We start from the raw sequence: 23,031 nt of genomic DNA on the forward strand, positions 1-23,031 counted from the left end.
ACTGGCAAAAATAAGCAAGTTGCAGTTTCGTGCTTTTTTCACTGCTTTTGTTCCTTTGATTACTTAATCTGATGGGTTTTGGAAACGTCGGGAGCTCATTAGTCTGGCCTGCAAAGCTACAAGCTGCTTCCGTTTTCTAACAACGAGGGGAAGACTGAGCTTTTGTTTTCCCATCCTGTTACAGCTTGAAAACTTGGATGAGGCCAAAGGCTCGAGACTTCAGCCAGAGCTAAGGGGCTCTTGGCCCTTTCGGTTCTTAGCTCGAGGCTTTAGATGAGCCAGCTATTTAGATTTGCCAACTTCCAGGTCAGACCTGGAGATCTCCCAGGATTTACAACCAATCTGCAGATGACAGAGATCAGTTGCCCTGGAGAAAAAGACTGCTTTGGAGGGGTAGGCTCTATGGCATTATACCCTGCTGGGGTATAAGGGAGGGGCAGGGTTTAAGAAGGCCCCTCCCCTTCTTAAACCCTGCCCTCCCCAGGCCCCACCCCCAAATCTCCAGAAAGTTCTCAACCTGGAGTTGGCAACCCTACAGTTACTGAATCCAGCATGGGCTCAGGACGTAGTTTGTTCTTTTGTTTGGTTTATGTACGTTGCATTTTTGTATTGTTGTAAGCTGCATTGGATCTCTTTGGGGAGAAAATCGGGATATAAAAAAACATATAAATAAATAAAACTTGCTTCTGGAGATACAGCAGCACCCACATCTGCATCGAGCCCTGCCCCACCTCAGGCTGGAAATGGCTGTGCAACTTCTGTGGACGGAGCAGCAGAAACTTAAATGAGTGTTTTGCTGCCAACATCAGAATTGCTCATGCGGGGATTATGTACTTTGAAGCAACAAATAAGCCAGCTGGCTGCTGATGAAAATTTAAGGCCAGAATACAGGTCAGGCTCCTCTGAAACACCACAGAAGAGGAGGCTCAACTGGGCAGAAGAGCAATGCTTACCCTCCCAAGCCCATCTGTTCGATCCCAAGACCGAATGCACCCACGACACGATGAGGAGACAACCTTGGCTAATTGTATCATTAAGTTACTTTAGACAGCCGTGCCTTCCACTAAATAACCGGTTTCTTAAACCCACTGTGCAATGCATCTGCTGGATTTCAGCTTGCCGTCTGCCAGATCACCAGATGTTTTTTCTCCATCCCCATACATTCTGGTGATAAAGGGGAGGGAGGAGACTATGAACAAATGGTGTCTTTTGTACCAATTTTGGCAATCTCAAAACATTTTTTTTTCTGAAGCACAAATGAGGAATCCTACGTTACTCCCTAGGTGGTACTACGGCCATCAAAATTAAAGTGAATCTTTATGTGAGACCAAAATTACCTTCTGAATGCGCAGCCAAGGTTTCATACATATATTAAAAAGGGTACTTGGCAGCGAAAACTTTAAACAGTGAGAGAAGCAACAGCTCCACTCTTCTCCTGTCTCTTTGCACTGTGAAGATGAGTTCTAGAGCGCATGACAAATATCTCATCAGTGATTCATCTGATTTAGGCTACCTCAGTTGGACTGGTTTCACGACAGCCATGGAAACTTTCAGTGTTTTACTGCAGCTGTTAAACGACTGTCAAGATATTTCCGCTCTAAAATGGCATGCTAAGTGTTTCATGTTAAAAGCCTCCCCTGCCAATTATCGGCTCAGATTTTACAAGAATTTATAAATATTTATAACCACCTTTGGCAACGCATTTGCTGTTAGGAAAAAAAATCCCTATCCCTTTTAAGAGCATACATCTTTACGTACCTTTTATTCTAGCAGAAAAGGTGAGGCTAAAGGTTTAAAACCCAAATTCTAACCAAGTTACAGGCTGTAAGAAAATAAAAGATTCTACATCTAAAGGAGAAAAATCGTGGCAAAGGGCTGAAATGTATGTTACAGCTTTGAAAACTTGTTTGGACACTTGCCAGTTGGAAGCAGGCATGTGCAGTTACAGAATTTGGTGGAAGAAAATCACTTGCCAGCATGTATTAAATATGGAGCCTCATGCATTTCTCATAAATAATCATTTCTTTTGCTCAATGCATCATTTTAAAAAAAATGTTTTGTTTTCCAATCCTACCCAAAGGGAGTTGGTGGGGGGTGGGGGTGGGGGGGGGTGGAATCAAGGAAGGCATCTTCATTCTATAGTCTTCTTGTTATCTTTCTTCTTCTCTCCCTGCATTTTAAAATGGGTTGACATCTCACTGAAATTATCTTCAATTAAGCAGCTGTGTACAATTATTCCTTAAAAGTCAGAACAATTTGTCTCCTTGAAAAAAATCACTTGCTTTCTTAAAAGCTTTTAACTTGCACTGAAACTAGGACATTCATTAATAAGCAATTTCTAACTGAAACTTGAAGCCACCCAGAATTTTTTTTTAAAGTTCCCCCTTTCATCTTTCTATATTTCCTCATTGGGGGGGGGGGGTTGTATTCCTCAATTGTAGTAATCAGAGACGCTTTTCATTGCTTATTTCTGAAACTGAAGAAGGGCTGGTGTTATGGAGCCAAATCCAATACAAGCACACGTGCACGCACACACACACACAATCACACATCTAGCATGAAATGTACAAGACACAAAGGCTGCTAATCAAAGCCAAACATCTATCCCTCACGAGCTATACAACACAACTGTAGAATTCATTTACAATACAACTGTTTAGACTCAGTATGGCTGCTTATGACTGGATGTGCAAATCAATCTGGTCTCTGCATCAGAGGCTTCGCCCACGGATAGGCAACATGTGGCATACGCTTGGCACGGAACATACTACTGTAATTTTGAGGTCTCTGGAACAAGGGTTGAACATATAAAACTCCAGTCTATGTGTGCCATCGTTTCATCAAACGGAATAACATTAAACAACAATGGTGGAGTGAAGGCAGATCCAATTTTCACTGTTGTAAATTAAACAATCTTTGTTCTTCTTGTCTGATGTAAAATATATATATTTTTTAATATGGGATAATGACATGCTACAACCCCAACGAATCTTTCACCAGGGCAAGACATCACTTGGCTAAGAGAGTCTGCAGTGCAAGAAAGGACAACTGATCACTGGTGTTTCATTTTTTAATGAGATTAGGGGGGGTTGCATGTTTTCTTTAACAGAGGCTAGTTTAAGGATGCCAAATTTGAACTGGATTTTTTTCTGGATGGTTCACAGAATCCAAAGCAGCCTTATAAGTCTGTTAAGTCCACCCACCTACCCACTCAATGGAGGAAACCCAAACAAAAGCGGCCTCAACGGATGACTGTCCTGCTCTGCTTTAGCAAAGGAGAGCTGACCCACCAACCCCTCAGTAATTGGTTCTACTGAGAGCCAGTTTGGTGTAGTGGTTATGAGCAGCAGGACTCTAATCTGGAGAGCTGGGTTTGATTCCCCAGACCTCCGCTTGAAGCTCATCGGGTGACCCTGGGTCAGTCACAGCTCTTTCAGAGCTCTCTCAGCCCCACCCACCTCACAGGGTGATTGTTGTGAGGATAATAATAACACACTTTGTAAACAGCTCTAAGTGAGCATTAAGTTGTCCTGAAGGGCAGTATATAAATCAAATGTTATTGTTATTAATGTTATTATTGTCAAACTGCTTTTCCTGTTATTAAATTTCTCCTAACATCCAACTGAAATTTACCCTCCTATAACTTAAGCCCATTCGATCTAGCAGTCTTCCCCTCTGGAGCAGCAAGGGAACAAATCTTTGCTTTCTTCCATGTGACAGCACTTAAAATATGGGAAGAAAGCAATCAAGTCAACTCCTCAGTATTCATATCTCCAGACTAAATACACCCGGAATTAGTAGCTGTGCCTTCTCTATGAAATCACCATCTGTAAGAACATAAGAAGAGACCTGCGGGGTTTTTCCAGTGGTCCATTTAGTTAAACATCATGTTTCATGGTGGTTACCGTTAGGGAATTTTTGTTGTTTTCTATATATGGTCTAAATTGACTAAAGAACTCTTCTCCCTGTGTGCTCATCACTCTTCATTCTATTCTGTATTTTGGTTGAAATAATACGAAGGCCTTGCTATATACAGCCAGTCTGTGCTCGGTGAACAAATGAAGGCGACACATGTTTCCTTCCTACCCTGTTCTCAGCCTTGGGTATATCCATCCGCAGCAATGTAGAGATAATTATGGAATCTTTCTGATAGTTTATGTTACATGATCTGAAAGGAAACATAATTTCAACCTGTCAATCTATCATGTTCTGAACATCATGAGACATTCATTGGATTGTTTATATGAAAATGAAATCCAGCCCTCAAGTCAAAGTTGACTTATGGCGACCCCTGGTGAGATTTCAGGGCAAGAGACTAACAGAGGTGGTTTGCCATTGCTTGCCTCTGCAACCCTGGTCTTCGTTGGAGGTCTTCCCATCCAATTACTAACCAAGGCCAACCCTGCTTAGCTTCTGAGATCTAATGAGATCAGGCTCTCCTGGTCTATCCAGGTCAGGGCATGGATTGTTTATATAGTCTTGTAATCATCCTCTGTACTGCAAGCAATTGTTGTTTACTTACATCATGCCTGTGTGATGGTATAACTGCAAGTGCCGCTTGTTTTTTGGCATGCACCCTGCTGTGATAGTGTGTGCATCAGGCTTATCTGAGAATGTCTCATAATAAACCATTTCTGCTTCTAAGATCACCAAGTTTGATATCTTGATTCAGACAATGAGAGAAGGGGGACCTCGTAACTGGCAAACAGAGGTAATTAAAGTCTCTCCCAACAGTTACCCAGTTGTCCTCGAGAGCAAACAGGGCATAGAGGCCAAGGCCTTCCCCTGATGTTGCCTCTTGGCACTGGTATTTAGAGGTTTACTGCCTCTGGCCATGAAGGTTCCCTTCAGTTGCCATAGTTTCAGGTAGGTAGCCACGTTGATCTGTAGTAGAACAGCAGGAGTTCAGTTCAGTGGGTATGAGCTTTCGAGAGTCAAAGCTCCCTTCTTTAGAAGACTGGGGGGCTGGAAGTAGTTTCGGAAGAGAGCTTTGACTCTCGAAAGCTCATACTCTGGACATCTTGTTGGTCTCTTGTTGCCGCTGGACTCAAATCCTGCTTTTATCACCGTGGCTAGTAGTAGGCAGAGACAAGAAAACTCCAGCATCTACTGAGTTTTCTTAGAAGTTGAAAGATTATTTCAATTGGTTTTTAATGAACGATTGGGGTAGTGAGTATTTTTCAAGTCAGGCTTCTGAAAGGATTTGATTAAAGTGTTGTTTTTATTGAGCTGCTTTAAATGGTAACATATTGTGGTGTGAATTACAAGTGGTTTACATATGCTTGTTGTGGTTTTATTAGGCTTCACATTTATTGACTAAGATTGAACATAGGAAAAGTGGCATATTAATCTCCTAACTTAAATATTCACAAGAGATTTATTATTTAACCACTGTAATAACATGATAGACTCACTAGGCTATAGAGGTGGGAAAGGGTCCCAATGGGAATTACATGGAATTATAATTAGTCATTGCAAGAATATTTAAACAAATTAATGCAAAATAATGAACAATAATGAAGTCCGTGCCCTGATCTTGATAGTCCAGGAGAGCTACACCTCAGAAGCTAAGCAGGGTTGGCTTTGGATAGTAATTGGATAGGAGACTCTCTAAGGAAGACCAGGGCTGCAGAGGCAGGCAATGACAAGTCACTTCTATTAGTCTCTTGCCATGAAAACCCCACCACAGGTCACCAGAAATCAGCTATGACTTGACAGTACTCTCCATCACTCCAATGATGTCCATGGCTTGGTTCAGGTACAAGAATAAACCATCATTTCCCACTATGTGAACCTGCATGATATCTTGTGTCCCTGTCCCTAGCTCGGGTACACAAGGTGAGTCAATAATTTCTGGGCATGTGGCAAACTACAGTATGATTCTATCTGAACAGCTAAAGTGTAGAGAACAAGATTCCAAGAACATGGATGTGTTTTCTATTTAGAATCCTGATTTGCAAAATGAGTGCAAACCATAATTTGCCTGTTGAGACTTAAAGGCAAACTATGGCTTGCTGCACATCTGAAAGAAACAAATCAGTTTATTGTGGAGGGGAAAGTGGGAGCAGGGACTGTGTGAGGTTCCTCCAAGGTTCATTCCTGTAATGGAACCAAGCTAGTATATTTAAAAAATTCTTGATCTAATGTACACACACACACACACACACAACACAATTTGGGGTAGAACTGAATGGAAAGTGTAACAAGACACTAATTTTGCTTGAGGAGCCAATTTATGGGTCCCCTCTTGTCCTTTCTAGTCCTAACTCCAAAGCCCTATCTGTAGCTTTTCTGAACTGTGTCCTTCAGGTTTTAAAAGCAGCATTACTGAAGGTCATTGAGAAAGATCAATGACTACAAAAAAGATAGCATTTTCATTTGATGTAGTATGTTAAGACCGGAAGATCATATATAAAGGAGACTAGCTCTTTGATGTCATTGTGCTAATTGTTGAATAGTTGATGCAATTTTTTAATGTCGTGAAGCAATTTCTGAAGGTCCCCCGCCCCCAGTAAATTGGTGGGCTTGAATTAGGTGTCAGGTTGATTCATCCCATGGAGTTCTGATGCAGTTATTGGAGGAAACATGGTGTCCTGATTAAAAGACGGCTGCTGAAAGCAATTCAATTGATCTGCAGTCAACTCTCAGCTATGCCCTATTATTGTATGTGGGAAGAGCTAGCCCCAATTAGACTTTGCACAGGTAAACGCTACCCTTATTATTTTCATTTCTAACAATGTGTGGGAAGACACTTCATACTGACCATGGGAGGGGAGGGGCGCGGCAGTGGAATTGATAGCAGAATCTGCTCTACACTGTAGTGACTACACCCAGGAGAACCACAGTGTTGCTTTATCCAGGCATTCTATTGATAATATTTTTAAAAACTAAAATATGTATTGCAACATATTCCAGGACTCTCATTATGGCAACACCATGGTTGTCTAGAAGGCAAAAAGAGGCATCCTTCCAGGAAGCCAAAAGTGAGTACAACTGCCCAGACTGCTTTTGGCATATCTTCCTTATTCCCTCTATTACAGCAGCCAAAATGCCTTTAAAAATGAAGCGCTTCAAATCCCATCAGTATTGCAAATTCGTATTTAAAAGGTCCATTGATGCAGATTGCAGCTAGCTAAGTATTTCCAGCTTCAGTTGTTGATGGTGTGTATTCTCAGAGAGCCGCTATAGTTTTGCCTAATTTTTTAAAAAGAACATTATTTCAATTTGGATCGCTCTTGAAAAAGGAGGTCTTTTCCATCATGTTTGATAAAGGAAGAAAGAAGATGCATTTCTGTGTGGCCCATAAATCAATGTACCTTTCATACGTGGTCTTTCTAAACTGAGGTACCAATTAAATACATCAAGGCTTCCATCTTGATCGAGGGGTGCCTGGTTACAAATGCCTGGCAACATGCTCTGTCCGCCAGAGGTGGAAAGCAAGAGGCAACATGAGTCATGATCGGTCACTGGATTGGTTATACATTCTTGACTTCTAGCCATGCACGTAGAAAATTTTTATCTTCATCAGAAAGGCTAGAGAAGAAATGGCTCAGCCATTCATGATCTGTTCAGATTCTGTCAGTATGTATATAAATTATTTATAATTCTAGTTTACAGGAGGAAATATTTCCTTTTTAAGTATTTGCTGAAAAGGGTCTTGGCACTTCTTTACCATATGGAATTTTTGTAAACGTTGTAGATCTGGAACTGTCAACCGCTGTGAAAACTTTCAATAAAGTGTGGCCAGCGAGTCTGTTGTGATTTAAAGATTCCTTTTATCCATTTTGCAGATGAGCTTCGTAATTAATATGCTAACATGGAATATGTTAGACTGTCACAAAATTGGCTCCTCATGCGAGATTAGTGTCTTGTTACAACAGCAGTTTTCAACTGATATTTTATTGAACACTGAATATGACAAACTTCCACCCAAAATTGTCTTCTCATAATCAGCAGCTGTATATACGTGTGTGTGTGTACTGCTCCACACATTAGGGCATTAAAAACAAACTCCTTTTCTTCAATAGTCTTCTGGAAAAGCCTAGATTTTTGTAGAGATATCCTAACCAAAAGGCACATCAATGGAATTTTTAGTTTGTTCAGAATATACTAGGTCCAAGCCATTCTGTAGAAATTTTCTAGTTAGTTTTTTTTATTTGTTGTATTTATTTTTATTGTATTGTTGATTTTTAATTTTTGTAATATGCCTTGAGTCTCTGGGAGAATGGTGGACCAGACTATAAGTGATACAAGTAAGTAAACAAAAGTCATATATTCTCTCTTAAAGAAAGGAGGAATGCAAAGACAGCCCAGTATCACAACATTTCCCCCTGAGGATTAAAACAGTAGATGCCTAGATACCAAAGGACAAGCTTATTAAGAAGATGGATTCACTGGTAAGCGTCCAATAAATTAACTTATCCACATGTTAGCTGGTTCTATGAAGGACGAAGAAGAAAGTTCTTCAGAGCTCTTTTTTTTTGTAAATGCTCAGCTCAGAAATATTAATTTACTATTAATTCCTAGATGTCAATAAAATGTTACAATAACAGCACAAGATTTTGGGTTCAAGCACACATATTAAAAAAAAATCCATTTTTAATGGATTACATCTCATATCTGCCAAAATAATCTGCTTTTATAGAGCTTTTAAAATGAGGATTCTAAGGGATTTCTCAAAGCATTACAAGGTATTTGAGGATTACCCTCCTCCAAGCTATCAATGCGGTAAGCAGAGCAATATGATGCTACCGTATGCTCGTTTAAGAACCGATGGCCACCAAAATATGACGAAAGCTGTTGAGGAAAGAGGATCGTCTTGAGAAGGTATGAAGGGCTTGGATTCATACTAGGGATTTTGTTGGCACAACAATTTGCGGGTAATCAGTGGAAAAGAAGCGGGGAGGCGCACCAAGTCAAAATGAAGAAGGAACAGCGAACAGTGCAAGGAAAGAATTCTTTAATGTTGAGTAACATTAAAGAATTCTTTCCTAACAACAATTTGCAACCCTAGAGCACCATTTCCCCTTCTCCCTTTGCTCCCTGAAATTCTGTTCCTGGGGAAAGGTAACTGTTATGACCCTTACTTTCTCTTGGGTAGATTTTACCTTTAATCTTTCCCTTACACCCTCTGGGTAGATTGCTGCCACCAGGAATATTATATTCCAAGATATTTTATTTAAATTTTCCCTTTGGTAACGTGCCTAAGCGTCAGGCTCCTTCGTGGTTCTATGTGGCCCTGAGGATAGGAATGGGATATAGCGATGACAGCTACTCTGGGATATAACAAAAACAAAATAAACTTTTATTTTGTCAAGAAGCGTATCGGTTTCATAAAAGTAGTTCTAGGTTCTTAAAGTTACTTCATTTAAACTCATTCACACAGATCTCTTCTAAGGCTTCGCACACTGTTAGCCTCTTTCTCTGACTCAATACTTCTCACAGACGTGCTTAAGGTTACTCAGGCAGCACACAGCTTGCCTCTCTTTTCTTGTCTCAGCATTTCTCTCAGAACTGCTTAAATTTACTCAGGCTGCACACAGCTAGCCTGCTTTCCTCTGACTGAAACTTTGCTCTCCACTCTCAGCCTAAACCGCCTTCACTCCGCCCACACTCTCAGTCATCAACCAATCATATCCCTCTCTTTCACCCCCACTCTTCACCTATCTCACGCCAAGCATTTAAAGATACATGCACACATTTACTTGAAATCATTAGAGTAACCCTCAGGAATAGCATGTAGTGGTTAGAGTGCCAGGCTAGGACTTGGGAGAACCAAGTTAAAGATAAAGTAAGTCACTTTGGATCCCCATTGAGGAGAAAGGTGGGATGTAAATAAGGTAAAAACATAAAATAAAGGCTGTAACAACAAACATTTCTACTGTAACTGCTGAATTCATTTATTTTCACCTTCTGTGCTACTTTGAAACCTTGCGAGATAGCTTCAAGAACTGGGTCATCTGCTCTGATGAAACATCAGTTCTTGCTATAAATGAAGCTCAGATCTCGTTATCCGTAAACATTTTGCATGCAATTATATCAAATGTTGCAATGGCCGTTATGCATTCTTGGTTCGGTACAGCACCTCTGGGCCATAAATTATTGGAAGATAATACATCCGTGTATTTGTACATTTCAAAGTCAAGGGGACCTAGGTGGAAAGCAATTGTAGGTCAGGATGATGGCAGGATTTTGGTGGCAACAGACTGGAGACTGAGCAGAAATGCATATGACAGCTACCAGAAAATGCATCTAACATTGTATCCATCAAAATGAAATGGGTCAACAACTGCTTGAGGGGAGAGGAACTGCCTGGGGCTAAAATGGAACTGACAGCGCGTGCTGTAACCACTGCCAGGAACCGAGAGCCTCGGGGGTAAAAAGGCTGCAGCCGCTAGTGAGTCACAATGTTTACAATAAAGGGGAAAAGATGGTGTAAGCAGCACCTATAATAAGCAGAATCACAATTCTTCCTTCCCAGCTAGCAAAGGGAAAAGGTGGGAGGTGTCAGTAAAATAATTCCTGGATTTCTGGGGAGGAAAAGAAACAGGTAGGCAGAGGTTGTGTGGGTTTTGAAAGATAAGCAGAAATGCCTTCAAGGAAGGCTTTGGCTAAGCCACATCATTATCATGCTCAGATGCTTGTGTCCCTTGTTTACAACCTATGGACTGTGTCCATTGTCAGGCTCTGAGCGGCTGTGCATTCAGAAGGTCTTGTGGCTGCCATGGCTCTGATGTCATGGAAGAATGGGGGAAGCCTGGATGCCAAGGGCAACTAGGGAGATCTCAGAATTTGAGTTCAAAAGCAATAAATGGTTTTAAACTAGAGATGGGCACAAACCGAAATACGAACCAAAGTTCGTGACGAACCAGGTCAGTTTGTGTTTCACAAACTGGTGGTTCGTCAGAGCCCATTTCTGATGAACCGCCACGAACTTTAGGCTGGTTCATTTGGGTTGTTTTTTGATTCATCACTGCAGACAGCCTGGCGCCGATCAGTTTCCTAGGCAACAGGGGATGGACTTCCTGCAGACCTTCTGCTGATCTGGAAGTGGCCTTCTGCTGGCCCGGAAGTGATCTTCCGTTGACCCGGAAGTGACGATTTGCTGACCTGGATGTGACATTTTCACTAATGAAATGAACTGTTTTGCGAACTGGGGTGGTGGTGGTGGCAGGTTTGTGAAAGTTCGCGGTTCGTGCAATGTGACAAACCACGAATTGCCCGGTTCTTTTTTTTTCCGGTTCATGCCGATCTCTATCTTTAACTAAATTCAACTGTAGAACTATTGCTTGCAGGGTGCAGGTTAGTTGGCAGATACTGAAAACCTTGTAATAAACTGAAAGCTGACACTTTGCTGATTATAACTGGGATCCAAAGAGATACTTTATAAATACCCAGAGTGATTTTGCATTCTTCACATTCTCCAGATCCTAATGCCATAGCATAAACTGCTTTTTGGGTTGAAAAAAAATGGTTTGCCAAGTATCATGAGGCTAGGGTTTGAGAAACGTAAACTGGAAGCTCACTTGGGCATACAGAACTAGCACTGTGGATGGGGTGGAGCTTTCTGGATCTAAGTGAGTCCCTCTTCCAATTATGGTGGGCAAGGGAGAGTGGGAGGGACAAGAACTGGCACATCTCTTCCATTTCTGCATACTAATGAAGAAACAAACCTTAGTTCCCCCCCCTACTTTTAAATACCTACACCGTTTCAAATTTCAGAACTTCCAAAGCAGTTCACAATAATTTTTTTTTTTAATTATAGTCAAAGATAGTCTATGCTGATAGATTCTCTATTTTCAATCGCCCCTGCAACCAAATTTCCCAGCTGGCAAAAATTAAGCTACAGTTGGGTATCTCTGGATACAGCTGCATGCAGCTCTGTTGCTAACACTTCGTAAATTTGCAGCTCTTGTTTTAATTTTTAAAAAGGCATTTATACCTTTAATATGCTATAAAAGTGACAAACACCATACCTTTATGAGCCAAGTTATCCATAATATATTTCATATTCTAACAGCAGTAAATTACACATTTAAGTCTGTCAGGACATTACTGTATATATTCCACTGTTTGCAAAAACTATAAACATTTTCCTATGGGTTGGGAGTAGAAATCACTCCGGTTTCAAGGTTTTTGGAATTTTACATCTCTAGTTGCAGTTGCAGAAGTACTTTGTTGGACACACACAAACAGAGGACAATGCACTTCTGCCAGTGTTTTTCTACGTATACTAGCTGACATTCTAGGATGGAGGGGAAAAAAACTATCAGACTGTTCAACTTACACACAACTCTTTGTTGCTTAGTTCCATGCGGTGAGGATAAAACATACCATCTCTGCTCAATACTCTTTTCTGCCTAAACTGCCACTTGTAACATCCCATTAAGTGTCAGAAAAGATAGTCTCTTTAACACTGATAAACAGATCCAATTCTTGCAGCATCTGGGTGCTTCTCAAAAAGAAGCAATTCACCTCCTAGAGAGATTTATGGTATTTCAAGGTGAGAACAACGAACAATAATGCCAAGAGGAAGACCTAACATTCCCCCCCCTTTTACCAACAGAACTATACCTTCCTGATGTGTTTTTCAATATGGCAAGTGCATCTGGATAGCCATCCATGTTATAATCTCCGATGTGAAGGGTGATAGGGACTGAAAATTCAGCCGGAGTTGGATTATACTGAACAAAGCCCCACAAAGTGCCTTTGTATGTGAAATCCTGCAACACTGGAAACCACTGCAGACAAAAAAGAAAAAAAAGCAAATGGATTAGGAGCTTCTGGCTTCAAGTGTCTAATGACACTGGACAGGATCTTTCTCCCTATCATTATCGTATTGTGCTGTGGGCAGGGGAGCTTCACTGGGCACCAATGGGCTGAGCGGGTGCGATGTGACGAGATGTTCACAAACCTTCTAAATGCTCAGAGGGGGAAAGTCTCTCGGAACGCCTGCCACCTGACTTCTGTAAAGGAAGGGAACGTTTTTAGTTCGGCTGGGATTTAATACAGGCAGAGGTAACCCAGGGAGGACAAGAGGTGGTTTGTGGGGATAGAAAAGGACTGGGGACTCTGAAATGTAGAAGCTGAGCAGCAGGGAATCCAGAGGTACTGTGGCTGAAGAAAGGCTGCAATGGACTGAGATACAGAGTCTCTCTACACAAGACATCTGACACGTGAAGAACACATGTCGGAAGAGACAATGTTAGTTGGGAAGGGTAATTTAAAAAGACAGAGACGGTGGCAGGGCAAAGGCTTTGCTACACACTGGAGCTGTGTGAAGGGGCTGTGAAAGGCCAGAAGGGAAAGTTCAGCCCACTGTAACCTCTCCAGGTCCATGTCTGGCTCTGGAAGGCAGCTCCAGCCCATTTCCATTCCTCGCTGCCCTCCGGTTGCGATCCCACACAGTTTTAGACTGGAGAGGTGAAATTGACAGAGCCTTCTGGGAAACAAAGATGAAATTAACAATCTCCGCTGGCTCCTTTTAAATGATGCTTCCCAGCTAACATTGCATCTCCCTACACTTGACAAACACATGCCGAGGTGTCTTGTGTAGAGCAGAGGAATCAGAGCCAAGTAGCCTGCTGATCTCTGCAGCGGCTATCCTCTTCAGTGACCCATCTGGTCTTACTCTTTTTCGCTTCCCACCTTTCCCTTGACTCCCACGCCTGGCTTTTTACCGCAGAATAATACTGCACAATGTTGTAATCCGTAAATCTCAAAGGCATGGCTTGTCTATGAGATTCCGCTGCCACTCCCACACCTGATCATTATGGCAAATGGCTGCTGTTGGGACCTGGCACCATGTCTATGCCGAAAAGAGAGACTCCACTAATACTGCTATTGGGAGAGTTCTCCACTCAACAGCCAATAAGATAATGCAAAGGCAACAGCATATTCCCGCCTCCCTCTGTCCTGTCCTGGCACCCCCCTCCTAATCTGTACATTTGTTGTTTTATAGATCTGAGCATCACAGAGAGCTGCCAGGTTTTTGAAAAGTCTGTGACGAGCAGAGAAAAAGCAATAAGCGTTTTAAGGGATTTGGGCGGATCGAAATAATTCACTAAGGCTGATTTTTGCTCAGCCGAAAATATCCAAGCATAACTGATCTCTTTTTCTCTTTCTCTTATGCACAAACACAAAGAAAAGCAGAGCCGGAGTGATGTTGTTTCAATACAATCTACTTCACTCAGAAGAATTTAACACTGCAAAATGCATTAGAACAAAGAGAGAATCGGAATATCATTCGTAGCTAGCTTCTAAATATCTCACGGATGCAGTTATGATCAAAAGAAAGAAGGATTAAAAAATCATCTGCTAAAATATCGTTAGGCATAAAAGGAGCTGTCAGACAGAAATCTGAGATCTGTTTCTGCTAGCTTTGACCCCCCTGCAGCACGATCAGTTGGTAAACAGCAGCTTGCGCTGTTACTAGGAATACAAATAAGAATGCAACAATGGTTTGGGATTCTCAGGCATTCAGAAAGAATTGCATGCTCTGCAGAGACTCAAGTCTTTACCCGTTGTGGATATAGCTCAGAAGGCTCCGAGCAGCCACGCTCTGTGGCAGGGCTGCAATAATTAATTAACCAGTTAGACAGATTGATTAAAACCCTTTTGAGCCATTAAAACAGTCCTCCTATTAATCAAGGAGGTGATTTAATTGAAAAAAAATATGGTTAACTGTTTTTTATATATGCGCTCGCTAAAAGCATTGGTGGCAGGCACCATATCACAAAACGAGGTCCCTCTCCTGTGCCTCTAAGAAAAGGAAAATCTTCCCTTTAAACTGCACCCACTGTCACGTATTTGTGCAGCATCTAAACTAAAATACTCTTTTGTTTCCTTCAGAAGGGGCGTTTTAATATTCATGCAAAAACATGCAGATTTTGTAAACAACAATAATCAAGCCTCACCTTTGAGACAGTTTGTCTTAATATTTTATTTACTCTATGTTGTTACTGTGCAGAAGGTATCGCCGGAAATGAGACCGCTTCCTTGTTAAACCGTAGATACTTGAAATGTATTGAAATGGTTATATGCCTATAGAAAAGATTCTCTATGTGCCGCCTGGATCCAGGGGTAGATTTCCAACTAACAGCAGAGGGGGATTTCTGCTGATTTCCGTGTTCCACTGTAGACCCCCAAACTGCCCCGTATATTTTATTTATTAAGGTAACTGTACTCCGATCTTTCTCCCCAACCGGGATGCGAAACAGTTTACGGAATCATTCTCCTATCCTCCATTTTATCCCTCAGGAACTGCATTTCGAGCTACAGTGGAAAGCAAGCCAGGCCAGTTCTGCTAACGGAAATGCCATCACTACTGCTGAAGATTTACTGTGGTATCCAGGCCTGTATTTTCAGTGTACTGTAGATCTGCATTCTCTAGTGTAAAAACAAATCCACCAATCATCATTTTTTCAGGGGGGAAAAGGGTACGAGCACCCAGGCTGTGGCTGTGATTGGTTACAACTCTTCAGTATGCGTCTACCGGCTGTACCCAACATGTATTCCACATTCACACAGAGAATTTAATGCTGCAAATGCTGCAAATGTGACTGCCACAAATTGCCAAGTAGCCCAAAGTGATATCCTTTTAAGGGCAAGCAGGCCTTAAACCTAATCTACCCAACTAGGCACACATTTTGGGATCTTTGCAGTTGGAAAGTCGACTTACTTCGCCCGATCGCGGCTTAGATAGGTAGATGACACTCTTTTGGCAGGCTTCATCATCACAGGCTGGCAGTAAGTGCTCAGTCTGTCCATCACCATCTGGCAGAACAAGAGGATAAAAAATTAATTCTGCATAGGCGCACTTTTTATCATCGGGGCGGGGGGGGGGGAGAATGCATGCTCACAGGAAGACAGTATATTTTGATAAAATGTAAATGAAAGAATGTGTGGAGGTAATTAAAAAGATACACACTGTATAATCTGCAACACTGCCAACCTGTTATCTAGCTTTTCGGATCATCTCATTGACAGGGGATTACTCTCCACCCCTTTTAAATGCTGAAGGTTATTCATATGGGTTGAATTCAAGTCTTTTGCAAACGGAGCAGTTCACAGAAGAGACTTTTGCTCCTTTCTGCAGCTCCTTGGACACTGTGCCTCCAGAAAAGTAACGTGTCATATTGTACTGAGGGAACATGGAACTGGAGCGAACTGTTTCTCCATCTGTAAGCAAACTTTTGCTCTGCGTGTGAACCCTGGAGCCAGGCCACCGGTCTAGCTTGGTCAGGTTTAGGTTTATTATTACAGTCTGCGACCAGCACATATAAAACCATTTGCAAATCAGTTTAAAAACATGTATTGTCGAAGGCTTTCACGGCCGGAGAACGATGGTTGTTGTGGGTTTTCCGGGCTGTACTGCCGTGGTCTTGGCATTGTAGTTCCTGACGTTTCGCCAGCAGCTGTGGCTGGCATCTTCAGAGGTGTAGCACCAAAAGACAGAGATCTCTCAGTCTGAGTCTCTCACTTAGACTGAGAGATCTCTGTCTTTTGGTGCTACACCTCTGAAGATGCCAGCCACAGCTGCTGGCGAAACGTCAGGAACTACAATGCCAAGACCACGGCAATACAGCCCGGAAAACCCACAACAACCATAGTTTAAAAACAGTTAAGACTGGATACAGGAGAAGAGCAATACATAAATATAAGAGTAAAAGAAAAATAAAATCATCATAAATTAGTTGTTTAAAAGGTTAAAATACATTCAGTCTGCCTTATGCGATTTGTGTTGCTTGTAGACCTGGGCACAGAATCTTGCCACTTGACGTGTTGGCTGGTGATTCCGGCCAGACAAAAGATAATTAAGTTTGATTTTATTTGAACTTCCAGGGAATCTTTCTACTAACGGACTGATGGTATCCGCTTTAATTTTACTGTGACTTGGGCAGTTGAAAAAGATGTGCTCCATTGAGTCAATTTCTCTTAGGGGACAGGAGCAGGGCTTTTTTTCAGCTGGAACACGGTGGAACGGAGTTCCGGAACCTCTTGAAAATGGTCACATGGTTGGTGGTCCCGCCCCCTGATCTCCAGAGGGGAGTTTAGATTGCCCTCTGCGCTGCTCCAGTGGCATGGAGGGCAATCTAAACTCCCCTCTGTCTGGAGATCAGGGGGCGGGGCCACCAGCCATGTGACCATTTTCTCCTAGGGCAACCCACTGAGTTCCACCACCTCTTTTCCCAGAAAAAAAGCCCTGGACAGGAGCAAAGCCTAAGAGAGTAAGGGACTGCTTTAAACTTTCCTTCCAGAACGGCAGCTAAACTTCTAGCTAAAGTAAATGCCCTTCCGGAGTTACTGGATTCAAGAAAGTAAAAATAAGTTGCAGGAGTGGCAATATATTTAGTAGTATCTGAAGAAATAAACCCTGGTGCTCTAAGTAAATCTGTTTGTCTTTCAATGTCTATCACTCTCTAGCTTGGTCAGTACTGTCTATTCCAGTGGATTTATTCTTGTTTTTCAAATTTTCTGCTACCATACCATATTGTATCTCTTTTTCACTACATGTCCTCACTCTTTGTGTACTTTGCTCAGTGAATGTCCTAGCTCTTTCATGATTATATTGCATTTTCACTTGCATGGTGTAATCTGCCTTGATCTTGAAAGGCAGACAAATCATCACTGCCGCCACTACTCCATGGCTCCATTCAAATTTACCAAGAATTAAAAGGGTCACATGACGACTGTAAGTCATGTGACCTCCCTACCAAACCACATACAATGACGTAGAACATGGCGGTGAAGCGGTTGGGCTACAAATTGGCACTCTGCTGGTTTGACTCCCACTACTGCTATGAGGTCTGCAGGTGGCCTTGGATAAGCCACTCTTCTCGGCCCCAGCTCCCCAAATGAATTGTGGAGATAGTAACAACACTGATTTATGTTCAGCGCTCTGAATGGCGCACTAAGCTGTCTGGAAGAGCGGTATATGCAATTATTATTATAACCATAACTTTTTTATCATTAGTGTACCTCTGAGCACATACGGTACTCTTTCCCCATTACTACTGAACTGTAGCCAGCTCTTATGTACCTGAAGTGAGGGGAAGGGCTTCCCTGTCGGCCTTCTCATGAGGCACAGTGCTATAGGCAAGACAGTAAGACTGCCAAGGTGCCTGGAAAGAGCATCTTACTCTCCTTTGGAAAAAGGAGAGTAAAACCACTACCATTCTACTGTGGACAGCTTGATCTTTTCTTGCTTTCTTCCTGAGAGCTACCTGAGAACATGGAGGCTGTGGGAAAGGGTTTTTTTTGGGGGGGGGGTGTTAATAGAGGATCAACGCTTTATGTCCACCCCTAACCCGCAGCTTACCCATCCTCCAGTTCCTGCAATGTCTCAAGGTGGCAACTGCAAGCTCTACTAGACAACTACCACACTCACTTTCCTGGAACACGGGGCGAGTGGCACACCGGGCAATCATGCTCAGAAGAGCCACAAGGGACATGTCAAAGAGCCACATGTGGCTCCCAAGCCACTCACTGCCTTTACTCTGCCTGGCAGAGGCTCTCTAAGGTCTTGAGTCCTTCCCATCACTGAATCCTTTTAACTGGAGACTGATCCTTGGGCCTTCGGGATGCAGAGCAGATGCTCTACAGTTTAGCCATGGCCCCAGCACATACAAAGCTGGAGGAGGGCAGACTTCTGCAAATTCCCCGTTCTTGCTGCAATGCCCCCCTCACCCCGCTGCATTATGTACTGGTCCAGAATGCCTTCCAATTTTTTCAGAGGAGGGGGGCAGGGAGCCATAAAGAAGAAGCCAGCAAAAATCCCTTCTGCAAATTCGTTCCTTTTGCGCACAAATTGAATCTAATCCTGAGAGATTTAAACTGACTCATTTATGAATAACTGCGTGAGAGATTGTTTTTTAAACCATTGCAAAGGCCTTTAATAACACTACGGCTCTCTCACTGCCGCTAACTTTTTAAGAAGTCGCTTTCTGGAGACTGTGCTTTATTTACATACTTAGGTAGTCTGCTTTGCGAAAAGGGTCACTGGTTTACCCTCTCTCCAAAATACAACCAAATCTTTGGTACGTGCACCAACTTGCTTTCCCACCCACTGAGATAACTTTTATGCCTCTATTTGGATTAATTTTCAATTTAAATAAAATCCTCCCAAGGCTTTGTCCTTTTTAATTAGGGATGTAAATACCACAGCAGGAGGTGAGAGGGATGGGAAAGGGATTACATTAACACATCCTCTCTGCCTCAATCAACTTTCTGGAGCTTACGAAAATATCAGTGCATCGCCCTGCCACACTTATTAATGAATATATTACTTGTAGGTGAAGCTGGAACAATTTGGCGTACGTGGCTAATTGAAAGAGACAATAATCACAAATAATTTAGCAGAAGTGATCTGAGGAAAAGACTGGGATCTAAAAAAGAGTCCTGGGTGTGTGCACACATAAAAGAGGCACATGTTCAGAAGGCCTGCAGTTGTTTTCTTTTCTGTCTACACTGTTCCATTGCTTACCGCTGTTCTATGGCTGTCGGAAATTGGCCTGTTTGAAAACTTATTTATCTATTCTGGCTCCAATATAGTCGTTAAAACAGTGAAGATATACAGATATATGACTTTACAGTGGCAAGCAACTACTGATTTTAAGCCCTAGTACAGGTGTTAGTGTGTGTGTGTGGGGGGGGGGGGGAGGCCTTCAGAGGGTCCATGAACCAAAAGGTAAATTAAAAACAAAAAAACAACCAGAAAGGCCTCCAAAGTGAAAACTAAAGGCAATGTGTGTGAGAGAGAGACAGAGAGAAAAAAAATCAGATGACAAATTGGGCTAGAACTGATGGGAAACACCCACACGGCAAACCCCTAAAAAAATTCACAACCAGGTTTGCTTTCCAAATGTATACACGGGGGGCGGGGAGGACTTCAGAACAGGTACCGGCCAAATAAAAGTAGTTCATGCCCTCCAGTATTTTACAGGTGCCCTAGTGTGCTTCCCAGTGCCAACACATTCAGCAGTGCCTACTCTCTGGATGGGATGGTAGCAAACACACCAGCTATGTTTTATCTGCTGCAGCCAAAGCAATACAAGAACCTTGGGCCACTTTAAAGACTGACAAAGATAAACCATAATTAATTTAAGGTGTCACAAGATACTTCTGTTAAGTTATTTTTTAAAAGGGTATTCTTCTAAAGACAGACAAAATAGAGACACCAGCCAGAAAGCTGTGGCCACCCCCCAGTAAATAGGGGGGCAGTAAGAAAGTACACAAAGCTGAAGACAGTATTTTTTCTCTGTACATCTGGCTCTTCATTTTATCTAAAATGTGTTGTTTGTGTCAATTCAAAATGGGGATGATACTTCTTCCCATGAGATCTGAATGCAAGATAGTAAAAATATAATTCTGAAATTAATTCCTCAGTCTTTATGCTTCTTAACAAACACACCGCTGGATACCTACAATCTTAAGGAAAATAAACAAGTCCAAATCCCTTAATTCTGAATCAATCTGAAACAACAGCTAGGGTACAAGCATTTGGGGCAAGGTAAATGGGCTTAGACTGTAAACCCATGTGTCTACTTCCTCATGTCATTTCAGAAATAGAATAATTTCTTCCCCTTGCATTAATTGGGATGGTTGTGGAGTTGTGTTACACAGCATCTTAAAGGTTTGAATCTGACCTTGAAAAATTATACTTGCAATAAGGATACAATCACTGGTAACGAAACAGAAAACAAAGCTTTTCTCTGAGTTTTTGCATTTGCAAGCAGTAGATCATCATTGTTGTGAATCCCACAAAGTACACAACTGCAAAGGATGTAGCATATCTTGCAGAGATCATTTCAAGATGAGATGAACTTCAAATTTAAATTGGATTCTTGTAAACAGGGAATTCTCAGGCTGACAACATGCATAATGATCTCCACTTTTAAAATAAATTTACACAAGACCAGAAATGAAGTGAATTAAAAAGGGTAAAGTTGGCATTTGAATCTCTGAAAAAAAAAACATTTACTGAATATTCAGTTTTTATCTACGATCGGGAAAGCACTGCTTCAGCCCATGTTTAGTGCTGAATGAAAATCAACCTTAGCTATAAACGAACCGTTCCTCTCTGCTTTTGTTACAAGTTTCACCCTTCCACATAAAATACGACATTTGTGAAAGCAAAAAATACCTTTACAGAGTCAGCTGTAAGCACATACTAGGTTACAAGTGTTATTTTTAAAAGATGCTTTCTATGAAGCTGAAGCTTGGATATATTCTGTATTATTGTTCCATACTGAGTTTCTAACATACACATTTCCCAACAGTTCAGCCATCTCCACAAATCAGCAAGTTTATTAAATGGGTTTAATCAATCCAGCTCTGTCCACTTTAGAAGAAAAGATACTCTCAGCCATCACAGCTTTCACCCTCGTTCATGAGGATGCAGTTCTATGAAAATGACTCAGAGATGAAGATTTCCAATTTACCCATTATTAATGCTCATTCTTGAACAGAAGTGGCTGAAATAATACTTCCCAGCCTTTCTTAATACCATGTAGGTATAGTCTCAAACTCATTTTAAGAAGAAAATTAAACTGATTAAGAGGCATGTTGCAGTAGATGAACAGTATGGATGCTATGAGATGAAATCAAGAGAGGTTACAAAGAATGAATGGTTTTATGAAAGCGGGGGGGGAGTCTGCATTTGTGACCAAGGCTCTTTGGGGAGGAAGTTTTTTCACTGAAGTCACTTAGTTGGTTTTTGATTGGACTCCCATGAAATGTGGTAGGTGGGGCTGAGAGAGCTCTGAGAGAGCTGTGACTGACCACAGGTCACCCAACAGGCTTCACGCGGAGGAGTGGGGAATCAAACCCGGTTCTCCAGATTAGAGTCCCGCCACTCTTAACCACTATACCAAACTGGCTCTCCCCCTACATCCAACTGGCTCTCTCTCTGTGGCAATGAAGATTCGAGAATCAGAAGGTGGTAAATTATTGGAGGATTAACCAATTGTCGCTCCCCGTGCTACACACAATGATAGCAGACCTGAGTGTTTATATACAGATATGTCTGTCTGTCATTTACAGCATGCCTTTCTCACTGAGACTCAAGGCAGATAACACACTATGAGATTAGTACAGTCAGTATCAAGAACATTTTCATAAACAATGCCATAGGGTAAATGGATACAAGCTCACAAGGACATAGCATTAGCAGGAATCCCATACAACATAGGTGAAGTCTATAGTGGTATGTCTCAAGAAGACTCTGATAAAGGAAGTGTGTGGATGAGGAGGGCAGGGACTTCCCAATTGTTGCAGCTTCTCTCTCCCCCTTGTCCCCCCCACCAGCTGCTTCCTCCATAGCTGAGACCCAATGTTAGAGGCATAAGGTTCAGCTGGAACAAAAAGCTCTTGGTGAGAAGGGCTATGATCAGCAGGGAAGAAAGGGTCTACACTCCAGGCGTTGCTGTTAAAATGGGCCTCACCTGTTTCTTTCTGTGTGGATTGGGGAAGATCCAGGGCTATTTTCAGGGGGAACGTGGGGGAACGGAGTTCTGGAACCTCTTGAAAATGGTCACATGGCTGGTGGCCCCGCCCCCTGATCTCCAGACAGAGGGGAGTTGAGATCGCCCTCTACACCGCTCAGCGGCGTGGAGGGCAATCTAAACTCCCCTCTGTCTGGAGATCAGGGGGCGGGGCCACCAGCCATGTGACCATTTTCTCTGAGGGGAACCCACTGAGTTCTACCACCTCTTTTCCCAGAAAAAAAGCCCTGGGAAGATCCACGCTTGAACATATTCAGATCTACTGCTATCATGTCTAAAAAAACCCCTCACTTCTCAGTGAGTACCGTCTTGGGAAATTTTATATTTTTATAGAAGAGCAGTGCTGTCAGGTGAATAATAATTGCAGCACTGGGACATACGCTGTTTCAGTTCTGGCAGCTGCGATTTTCTTCTTCTTTTGCAGCAGGTTTATTAATTTTACCCGTACAAAGCTGCAGCAATGATCTTCTGGCATCTGATCTCTTATATCAACGTATGCTTTGCACACTCCTCTAAATGCTACAAGTAT

At 42.2% G+C, this 23,031-nt stretch overlaps 1 protein-coding gene across 1 annotated transcript in view; it reads right to left on the reverse strand.

Annotated features, from left to right (window-relative positions):
* The window catches only part of ITFG1 (integrin alpha FG-GAP repeat containing 1), a 136,092-nt gene that overhangs the window by 60,876 nt on the left and 52,185 nt on the right, over positions 1-23,031 (reverse strand). The window contains exons 9-10 of the mRNA XM_055000558.1: positions 15,680-15,774; positions 12,574-12,740 (exon numbers count right to left, since the gene is read on the reverse strand). Of these exons, the coding sequence (XP_054856533.1) occupies positions 12,574-12,740; positions 15,680-15,774 (262 nt within the window). The remainder of the gene's footprint in view (positions 1-12,573; positions 12,741-15,679; positions 15,775-23,031) is intronic.

This window comes from Eublepharis macularius, chromosome 16 (genome assembly GCF_028583425.1).
Source record: "Eublepharis macularius isolate TG4126 chromosome 16, MPM_Emac_v1.0, whole genome shotgun sequence".
Lineage (NCBI taxonomy): Eukaryota > Metazoa > Chordata > Lepidosauria > Squamata > Eublepharidae > Eublepharis > Eublepharis macularius.